Raw genomic sequence first — 11,792 nt, forward strand, 5'->3', positions numbered from 1 at the left:
ATAGTGCAGAATACCGTATTGATTCCTTTATCGACTGTCAAGCAGCATGAGCAACTAAGTAAAAGCAAAGGAACTATCTATCTAGCGCTTGTCAACTTTTCTAATATAACATAAAAATGGCAAGGCATGTTAGGATGGAAATGCTTTCCCTGACTGTAAACTGGGAGTATATATGTTGGAGGCCAAGTATACAAACTAGGCACTGCAAACAATTCCTGGGAGCGAGAGAGAGGCAATACATTATAGTGGAAAGAACAGGAGCTTTGGAAAAAGACTCAGTGGGATCTGAATCCAGCTGTACCCCTTACTAGCTGTGTGACTTTGGCCTCACTTTCCTAATACAGAAAATGATAATACTACCTACCACTTGGAGTTATGATTGGTTAAATAAGATATCACACTATAAAGTATAATACGAGGTCCTTGACAAATATGTATTCCCCTTCCTTTGAGAAGGATTTGTGACCATTCTAAACACTATCTAGGAATTGCTTAAATACATGATTTAACACACTGTAATATCTCTTCATTAGTTTTAAAGTGACTGTCCACAGAACAGTAAGTATAGGCAAATAAGTTAGAATTCTGTTGATTCTATCACTTTAAAATAGGGATCATAAATTCAAACACCCACAGGCCGAGGCAGGAAATGCAAAATGAGAGCAGTGGGAGAATACAGGATGATTGAGGGTAGGGGCAAATGGCATATCCCATACCCCAGCTCAGGGAGGCAGCAGCTGGTCATCTCCACGAAAGATGTGGGCCCAGTGTTGTTAGATCTCATTTTTCAAAAGAAATAAGAAAGCTATAATTTACTGTGAAATCTCCCAATTTTTAAAGGTTTACTCCTTTGCCAAAAAGGGGAAAATACTATGTGAAAACACACCTTTGGCCTGCAGGCCACACAGGTCACTAGTTGGCAACCTCTTTTTTTAAAGAAGACTGTCTTTACCTTGGGAATTAGGTAAAATACATAGATGCGGAAGAGCCTCTTTCCTCCTCAATCACTGTTGAGTCAAAGCCCTACTGCAAACTTCATCCTGAGACTATCAGTCTTCTTGATCTTACCGTCAAAGGACTGCGCAATCAATTTGTTTCTTTTACCCCAATGCTATTTTCTGGCTCTCCCCACTGTAAACTATCATGGAAGTCAAGGAGAAGGGACAGGCAATGGGACTGGTCAAAGAAGAGTATGAAACCAGTAACATTAACACAAAGTTTGATGGTCCAGAAAAAGAATGTGAGGAAAAGAAACATTAAACTCTCTATCTCCTGATAATTAGTAAACACAATATAGGGCTATCAGTATTTAATTATAAGGCTGCTGCTTACTGAAATGTGATTCATCTCAATATTTTATCTCCTATCTTGGCACCGTGAAAATTCCTGGGGCTGAGAGGGAGGCAATACAGTATATAGTGGAGAGAACACAAGCTTTGTGATAAAGACAGACCTGGGTTTGAATCCTAGCTTTACCACTTACAAGCTTATGCTCAAACAAATAAAATTCTTAATTGAATCTCATCAATGACAGCTTAATTGTAAAAGGAGAAATTCTGTGGGATATTGTTGATAAAAACACCATAAAGGCCATTAGTTCATTTCTCTAGACACAAATAATGTTGGAACTGGAAGAATCTTAAAGCTCACCTAGTCCAACTCCCTACTTTTACAGAAGGGGAAACCAAGGCTCAGAGAGGTCAAATGAGCTTTCAGAGTGTGTTTCAAATTTCGTCCTGGGATAGGCTAGACGCTAGGACACATTTTCATTCTAAAACTATGTTCTAGAGCTGCACTAACCAAAAACGATAGCCGTTGGTTACTGAACACTTAGAATGTGACTAGTCTGAATCAAGACATGCTATAAACATAAAATACACACCAGATTTTGAAGACTTGGTACGGAAAAAATAAGTAAATTATCTCATTAATGATTCTCATATTGACCACACATTGTAATAAAGTTCTGGATATAGTGGGTTAAATATATTAAATTTAATCTTACCTGTGTCTTTTTACTTTTTAAAATGTGGCTACTAGAACATTTTAAATCACATATATGTTATATATTATATTTCTACTGGACAGTACTGTTCACAGAACAGTGTTGGGGTCCTCAGCCTAGTCCACAGCAGTCCAATGACCTGACAAGACATTTTACTTATAATCCAAATGGTACTAGCTTGACCTCTGGATTCCACCAGTAGGAAGTCAGAGACTACAACAGAAGAGACAGAAGATATTTCCACTCTATTATTTTTGGGAAGAGTGAGTGCTGGGCAAAAATTTGAAATACATGATGCGACCTCTTCCTTTCTGTGTCCTTCTCACACACCTCCTAGCACTTCCTCTTCAGTCTCCTCAGGTTTTGTTAACTCTTCTACTTTAGCATCCCCCCTAGGCTGTCCTATTCCCCAAAGTGCTCCAAATTGCAGAATGATCTTCATATTCCCTAATCCAAACATTTTGGGATAGTTATCTCAGGTGTTCTGAGAAAAGCTGCACTGCTGACATGATTCATACTGATGTAAATAACTGGTTGTTAAAGTTATTTATATTCTATTTAAGATGCTTATCAAAATTTATCAATCTTTCACAGATTGTGACAAAGTGAAAGGAAAAATTCAGGTAGAGGGGTGAAGACAGTTAGCACTGGGCACACTCTGCTCCAAGATCAGTTCCCCCAGTGCTTTTTTCCACAGCTTGCTCTATTTCTGGACATAGAGATTTAAAAAGAAAAAAAAAAATCTTTCAAAGCAATAGCAGAGCTTCAGAGGTTCCCTGGAATAGGACTGGATTTATTTGTATAATGTGTACTGCCTGCAGAAAGCCTTCTGAACTTCTAGAATGCTTACAGTTTAAAGCATCTTTCTCACAAAAGCTTCCACTTTAGGAATTCATTTTTATTTGTGTTTTACAATCTTTAGAACTGAAGTGCCCCCCAAAACTGGAATTTGAACTTTATATTTAACTAAAATGTAGCCCAGTGTGATGCTACCTAATTCCAGCAGACAGACAATTAAAGAATCTTTACTTAGCTTGAGGATTTTTGCAGACAGACACTAACAGTTCTATTCCCCAAAACCTAAAGCTAAACAGTCAAGTAAACAAGATGCTAGAAATATTGACTACAATTTTATAGTAGAAAGTAACAAAGACCATTTTAGGTAGGCTAAAATCTTTTCTTAAAAACAATTTATTTCCAAACAAAAGATTTCAAGTCCCAGTTAATGACCCAGTTATATTGTAATAATAATTTAATATTTTAAAATTCCAATGAAACAATATAATCTGTAGGGATCTATGGACTTTGAACAAGGAACTTGATTTGTACTACCATAAAGTCTAAATTTCACCCCTTTTCAAAGCTCTAGATGTAAAAATAGTTAAATAATAAAATGAAGATTCCCAAATAAAAAACTAGGGAGGGCGAACTTAGAAGGATATAATCTAACTCTCTTATTTCATAGATTTAAAAAATTCTTAGTTGTGATGCTTGTCAAATATTATGCAGTTAGTTTTACTGGCTAGGACAAGAACTCTGAAAAATCTGACTGAGTACTAAAATGCTACCTTTTCTTTGTTTTATAGGCAGAGTTCTACTGGCTGGTAAATTTTACTGAATTCTTAATTACATGGGGATGGGGCAAGGGTGCACAATGGAGATATAAAAGATGTGAACCTAGCCCCTTAGGAGCTTAGAAAAGAGACGTAACCAAGTGTTATGCTAATCAACTCTTATACTAATTACAGTAATAAGCCAACTTGCAGTTAACTACTTTTTTGAATCTAAACTTCCTTTAATTAGATTTCTCTTTGCTGGTTTGTTTACAACTGTGATTGTCACAAAATTACTTGAAAATATCAGATATGAGTGTTCGCTTAAGCATTTTAAATTATTTTTACCGCCTGGAAAGGCTTTCTTTAGGAAAAGATGGGAAAGAAATCTATTCCAACAATGTAAGACACATAAAACTTCTAAAAGACTAGATATATTGCTGCAAACTTTGAAGCAAAATATGGTTGCATTTTAAAAACTCCCTCAAATCACTCATTTATATCCCCAGGAAAAGATATTGTAAGCAAATAAAAAAACCTCTCATTTTATCTCACTGTATCAAGTTGGATTCAATTTCTTAAAAATAAGAAATTCAAAAAAGAAACTTCACATGGCAAAATATTTATCCCTTTAGCTCTTTTTTTTTTTTTTTGAGGAAGATTAGCCCTGAGCTAACTACCACCAATCTTCCTCTTTTTGCTGAGGAAGACCGGCCCTGAGCTAACGTCTGTACCCATCCTCCTCTATTTTATACGTGGGAGACCTACCACAGTGTGGTTTTTGCCAAGTGGTGCCATGTCCACACCCGGGATCCAAAACGGCGAACCCCGGGCCGCTGAAGCAGAACGTGGGCACTTAACTGCTGCGCCACCTGGCAGGCCCCACCTCTAGCTCTTTCTCAATTAACTATAGTACGAAGAGAGTCAGGAGGGCCTAGGTAAACAATAAAAACTTGCATATGAAATTCAAATTTAACAGGATTAAGGAGAAGCTTCAACTTTATCTCGAATGTTTTATTTCTTAAAAAAAAAAACTGAGGAAAATAAAGCAAAACGTAGAAATCTAATAAACCTGAGTGGTCAGTATATGGCTGCTTGCTATATTGTTTGCATACAATTTTAGAGAGATCAAAATATTTCACAATCTTTAAAAAGTTTAAAAAGCATTATTAAAGGAAATAATCAATAGGATATTTTTGGTGAAACTGTTCCTCAGAGAACCAACTATGAGTACAGTTCAGGAGTGTGGCCTGTAATTTACTATGCCTTTTCTTCCAATCTTGGTATATGTCACTGATCAACTGTACCTCTTTTCTGCAAAACCTAATCACAAGTTTCAGAATTCTTTTCAAAGTGCTTCAGGGAAACAGTAACAATTGATAAGTGAGCAGCACAGCATGGAATCTAATCGCCATTACTAGACAGAATGAGTTTCTGACTATCACATCTCAGTTAACTGGCATGCTTGAGGAAAGGAGATTTTCTACTTAATTGCACTTCCTAGTTTAGATTTTTTTTTTTTTTAACTTATGCCTATGGTTGTGAAACTGCAGTATGGGTGAAAAGTCTTTAACCAGAATAAGATAAATACGCACAAGACTAGGACGTTCTCTTGTGACTAGACATATTCTCCATGTCTAAAGAAGACAGTCAGGCTTCTTTCTGAGTTAAAAATAAGGAAAGAGGATGCTAAGAACACACCTTCTTAGAAGTTGGGATAGTTTGTATCAAAAAAAATTGGACAGCCTTTAAATATATTTTAATCTAGAAGACTGTTACCGACAATAACATCAAGAAATCAGATCTTGGGGGCCAGCCCAGTGGTGCAGTGGTTAAGTGCACACGTTCTGATTCAGCAGCCCAGGGTTTGCCAGTCCGGATCCTGGGTGCGGACATGGCACTGCATGGCAAGCCATGCTGTGGTAGGCATCCCACATAGAAAGCAGAGGAAGACAGGCATGGATGTTAGCTCAGGGCCAGTCTTCCTTAGCAAAAAAGGAGGAGGATTGGCAGCAGATGTTAGCTCAGGGTTCATCTTCCTCAAAAAAAAAAAAAGAAGTCAGATCTTTGATTCACAGGGTTTTAAAAAAGTCTCCAACAGAGAAAAGGGCCCCCTTTTTGGTCTCCTTTTAAAATAGAGACTACTTGGACAAAGCACAGACCTAGAGATCCAAGGAATGTTTATATAGCTTATTTAAAATGGGCCAATGTCTAAATTTTAAAAGTGAGTATATTTTTGGAAAATGCAGTATTTGGCTTCCTGCCCTTCCTGCTTATTCACAGTAAAACAGACTTAAAACTAGCACCCTTCTTCCTAAATTCTGGAACTGCGAAGTTCTGGATACCATCTCAATGACAGCAAGGAAAGATTCTATCTGCTGCTCAATTAAGGGCTTTTGACTTTTCTGGTTTGTTTCAAACTGTACACACTCTCAGCAGGTGACAACAAACACCCTCTCAGTAGGTAACACAATATACAGTAGGACACTGCTATCTTATACTCTTATAGGTAAACTTTAGCTATCCTATCAGATACAATGCTCAGTTTACACAGGTGTGATCAGGTTTTAGGACAGAACATGCCTAGAACCAACAGGTCAAAAAACAACACAAGTCTCTGAACAAAAGCCCTGCATTCAAATTCTTTAAAAGGAAGTTAGTGGAGATGGGGACTTGCCCTCCATTTTCTATTTGCTACAAGAACGAACTTCCAAAAAGTTATTAAAAATGAGACCCTTAGTGACGTATAGTCTAAGCCTACCTAAATGTGAGGAAACAAGGCCCAAGGTCTCAGAGACACAGGAAAAATTTATTATCACATGAACAATGTTTCATTTTTTCCATAATTTCCTTTGGCAAGTAGAATTTTGAGCTTCTCCTCAACCTATGCTCATAATTTTAGTCATTGTAGGATTATGATTCTTTAAATCTCTGTGATACAGGTCATTTCAGCCCAGCTAGGTCTCATGCTTTACTACTCTTACGCTCTTTCCACTAAACCACTTTGCTTCCCTTTCCTAAATGAGGTGTCTAATGGAGCTTCTGTTGCTTAGAATGAATCCATATTTTATAAATGTCATGTTAACAAATACAAAATTGTATGCACACTATGATCAACGACCTCCTTGCTGTTAATAACACAGCAAGAAAGCTCTTGCCTCGGGGCTTATGTTCTTCCAGTTATCTCTGCTCACGAAATTCTTTTCTCCAGTTATCTACATATTTCCCCCACTTCTGTCAGGTGGCTCAAGTGTCACTTTATCAGAAATGTCTTCTCTAACCACTCTACATAAAATAGCAATTCTCTACTCTCCTTACTCTTTCCTAATATGTATTACCTCCTGATATATTAAATATTTATTATCTGTTTCTTATATGTAGAACGTAAGTTTCCGAGTCCAGACATTGTAACTGCTGTACCTCTGAGTGCCTAGGACAGGGCATGACAAAACCAGCACTCAACACATATTTGTTAAATGAATTAATATTTCAAATGTGTATGTGATAAAGAACAATATAGAAACATATCAGAACTGTAATAGATGCTAAAATAACAAGATTATTCAGGTGTTTTTTTACCTTTCTCCAATTTTGTAAATGAGTTTATATTACATATTTTAAAATTATTTGAACTGTTTGGCTACAACAAATTACCAAAGGATTTTAGACAGTATGTATTTCAAAACGCCTTTTGAAGTATTTTTCACCTGAAGCCATTTTTAGACAGGTAGTTAGTAAGAAATAGTTGATTACTTCTCGATTTTCTAAGGTATTATAGTAACTGTCTTCCATCTAAATACACCTGTAGTTAGGATATTACCACATTGATTTGGTAGTTAAACAAAAAAGAATCTAATCTTAAAGCAGTGAGGTAGCCCTGTAAGAGGAAGGAAGAGTGTGATTTGGTGATTGATGAGTTCTTTTCCTCAATTAAGCAGATGTCTCTCCAGTAGGCATCTGAGTCATTCAGGTTCTCAACATGACCAGATAATTAATTATATGCTAATTCTAAACAGCACAAGTTTAAGATGCTACAAGAGAAAAATGATTTAAGATTACTGAAGCCTGAAAAAAACAGTAACATGCAATAATTTGAGGACATTCAGGTTCTGCTCTGGAGATGAGGACATGTGACACATTTTCCATATTTAAAAAACGTAATATACTTGAGAACTATTATAAGGATGAGGTTATAGTTCCCCAAGTTAGCTCAAAAAACTTTCTAATCAGTAACTTATCAAATGAATAGTATTATATTGAAACCTAACTGCTATATTTAACAATAAATAGTTCTACAGGAAAATTTATTCATGGTTTAACTTGATACGCTAAGTCTTTATTTCTCTTGCGGTGGGAGCAGAATCCAACAGAACTAGAGAGAAGATTAATGAGAAGGGGTTTAGGCTTCAGGAATTTGAGTAGAGATAAAGATCTAAGTCAGTGAGAGCCTCATTTTAGTGGTATAACCTATCCTTCCTCCCACATCTAGCCTCAGAGATTGCCTTGTGGACATCCCATTCCTAATGCTTTCAACCAGGCTTCCATCTGCCTAACTGCTATTCAGAATACGCAGTTTCACACCTCTTCTACTCTGCTGTGCCAGAAGGACATAGGCCTTCCAGGTAAAGTTTTCTCTGCTATCATTCACCAAAATGTACCAAATGTAAATAGGCTGCTTCCCAAATCAAAGCAGATGGCTTGGAGCAAGTCACACTTGCCATTGTCAGTAAAGTGGTAGAGAAATTAATGTCATATTTTTAAAAGACTGTCCAAAAATGAAAGATGTTTTGGATTAATATCTACAGTATAAGAAATTGTGTTGTAAATATGCTATGCAAAACGAATGCCAAACTTTTAAAATAGATCCGCAACTTATATCAAATGAAGATCATCCATTTAATGGTCTTTCCATCTTACTCTACACATTTGAGTGCAAAGTTTTACTGTTAACTAAAATCTGTTTGGTACTACGTGCCAAGTACTATGTTTAAACACTTTATTATTATGTTTAATTTTTATAATAACCTTTTGAGAGTTTACTATTGTCTCAATTATAGATGAGAAAACAAAGACTTAAAAGAAGGTGAAGTAACCTGTTTAAGGTCACATAGCTAAGTAAATGGTGAACCCAGTCTCTGGACTCCAAAATACGCATGATTTAAACACCTATACTATGTTGCTTGATACACATCCGTACAAGTAGACTGTCTTATACACAAGCATAACTCTCCAAAACCAAACTCCCATTCTTTTCCACACATCTACTGCTTCTCACATGTTCCTTAGTTTAGTAGATGCCTCTTATCTAGTTGCTCAAGCTAGCCTTCATAGATTCCCTCTGTTTCTTACCTCCTATACTCTACCTGTAATCTCCTAACCCATCTAGAATCCACCTCCTTCTTTGTACAGGCTCTTCATCAGTTTCAGTCAGGCCTGAACTACACAACAGGCTGAAGCACAATTCTCCCTGAAAATACACTCTAGTGATAGAGTCTATACTCCAGATAGGATACAGCTGATTAAAGTGGCAAAGGAATAAACTCAAATTCCAAAAATAAGGCTTAATGCAAGCAACATTTGACATTATTAAACTCCAACATCTGGGACAATCTTTTTGAGTTCAAATTCTTGTAAAAGAATTTAACTTATTTTTCTATTATCTTTTCCAGCTTTTCATTCCATCCTTCTTCCCAGACGCTGGCTAAAATTTATTTACTTGCTTACCTGAATGGTTTTGAAAACTGTCACCAACACAAACCACTCACTTATTATACACTAATCTTAAGATCCTTTTTCCTTCTGAAGAACACACCACAACATGAGAAAGAGGCACACAGCCCTTTCTCATTTACCCTACAAGGATTTTATAAAATGAGCTCTTTAGCAAAACATGTAATAATAGCACCATTTTTATAGTTAGAGTGTTTTCTATTTTTAAAGTACTTTCATATATAATATTTCATCCTTCAGCAGTCATGTGAAGTAAGCTTTATAGTTATTATTCTCAGATTAGAAAACTACTCCAAGTCATTGTCATCCTGCCCAGGTCACAAGGCTATTATGCAGGAGAACCAGGACCACTATACACAGATTTCATTCACTGCTCTTTTCACTATATACCACTACCTCAATTTTCAAAAATGTTTTGATGTATAATATGAATTGTCTCTGTAAATAAAATTTCATTTTATTCCTTAAAGTATTTCAATCATTACTTAATCTATACTTAATTATAAGGAGAAAGTAAGATCTAACTAAAGGAGAAGCATGTCAGCAAAAATCAACTTCATTTAGAATTTCTATATAAAAACAAATGATCCAAAGAAGATTACAAATAAATATTTCTTTTCTTATTAGAACCAAAGAAAGTAAAAATTCATAGGAATTAAGTTAAATCTCTAACAAAAACTTTAACCACATTGTAGCTGATTAATGTACTAGCCCAGAAAATGAAGATAACTGTGACACATAGCAATGAGCTGTAACAAGCATGCATAGAAGGGACATGCTCTCATTTAGAACAGCATGCTTCCAGTAAATCTGCAGGCAATCTAAGGAGAATGTAAAACTGATGTATAAAACTTACCTACTTTGTAATTAAATTAAATACACATTTACAGAAAGTCTGCTCTCCTTTTTTGGTCAGAACAAGCCAAGAACAGCAAGTAGCTAGAAATTACAATTAATATAAAAAAATTTAAGAGGAAATGGATTTGCTAGACTCATTATGTTTTCAGTCTTAGCTTCAGGAAATGAGTGATTATTTGCAATGAAGTTGGCAAGACAGGAAATTGAGTTAAAATTTATCAATCTCTTAAATGGCTTTTCTGAGTACAACTTCCATTTTTTTAAGAAGCGGGAAAATTCCCTTTAGTATTTTATAGTACCTCTTTGCAATGCTATATTTATTTCTACTATTGATCTTGAATATCTCTAGATCTCACAGAAATAAGATGGACTTTTAGAAAAGTAGTTGGATTCTCTAGTTCAAATGACCATGTTTCCTTTATTATGAGGAAAGTCAGGCAGTATAAATAATGAAAAGCCAAATAAGAGATCCAGGAAGAAATTAACTTAGAAGATGGCTAACTGTGTAGCTTATTCTTACCTTGGCTGTTTTTTTCACGGGTTGACATTTTTGCTGGTTGAGACAAAAATGACATTATCTTACAATAAAAATTGGACATTTTCTTAAATGACTACAATAACGCACTTCTCTGATTACTATGAACTAATAAAGTACACTGAATGAAAATAAGTCAAGTCTTATCAATTAGCAAAAATTTAACTGATGTAGAAAAGCAAGATAAATATTTTTTAAAAAAGGATTTTTAATTTACCTTGGTTGATGATGACATCTTTATGCCTACAAAAGGAATTCAAAGACATTTATTTTATAACTTTATTTGGCTGACCATAAGAATCACCTGAAGAAACTGTAAAAGCTTCAATGCCTAGACCACACCCCAGATAAATCTCTACAAGTGAAATTCAGGCATCAATATTTTTAAAAGTTTCTCACTGGTCTCAAATACTAATAATATATACTGTTTTATAAAACAACGAATATTCCATAAGATCACCTAAATTGTGAAAACATAGAAAGAACTTATGAACAATACTCAAATCTTACGAGATTATTGAGATTTATTATTTGAGTTGGGGAGCATTAACAGGAAGACATAGCACACTTTTAGAACACGTAAGAAAAAAATACACTTGGAAGAAAAAAAGAAATAATATAGATTTTTTAAAAAAATGATTCAAACCAGGCACATAATTGTACACATGCAAACATGACAGTCACAGAATTATTAATTTTCAGATATAAGTGAGAAAGTGTAATACTTACTTGTCTGTATTTTTTATAACTTTTGATATTAATTTTGATGTTGAAACTGCCCTCAATAATTTATTACGACTATCATCTGAATTTTCCCACGAATTATGTGACTTTTCAGCTGTTGGTTGTCGTTTTATGCTGGAAGAAACATATTAATTTCTTAGAGAAAAATTCTATGAGTAGCAATGACATGTAATTGACAATTTAAATAGAACACAAAAGCAGCAATTAACATTTCCTTAAAGCTAATTCAGAAAAGAGAAGAAAGGATTAGTTGAAAGGTTCTGCTTGGATGAGTGAAGGAGTTAAACAAGGCAATTAGCAAGTCTATTTTATAATTTTCATTATTGTTCAGAAGATTCACTAGAAAAAATATTACCTGATTTAAAAA

General features: G+C 35.1%; 1 protein-coding gene across 2 annotated transcripts in view; it reads right to left on the minus strand.

The window, feature by feature from the left end:
• EML4 (EMAP like 4) overlaps window positions 1–11,792 on the minus strand; it is a 156,920-nt gene that overhangs the window by 55,761 nt on the left and 89,367 nt on the right. The window contains exons 5-7 of one of the 2 annotated variants that reach the window (XM_046661411.1): window positions 11,411–11,539; window positions 10,899–10,924; window positions 10,667–10,699 (exon numbers count right to left, since the gene is read on the minus strand). In XM_046661411.1, the coding sequence (XP_046517367.1) occupies window positions 10,667–10,699; window positions 10,899–10,924; window positions 11,411–11,539 (188 nt within the window). The remainder of the gene's footprint in view (window positions 1–10,666; window positions 10,700–10,898; window positions 10,925–11,410; window positions 11,540–11,792) is intronic. The other variant, XM_046661412.1, reaches the window with a different exon arrangement.

The sequence above is a fragment of the Equus quagga genome, chromosome 5, assembly GCF_021613505.1.
Source record: "Equus quagga isolate Etosha38 chromosome 5, UCLA_HA_Equagga_1.0, whole genome shotgun sequence".
Lineage (NCBI taxonomy): Eukaryota > Metazoa > Chordata > Mammalia > Perissodactyla > Equidae > Equus > Equus quagga.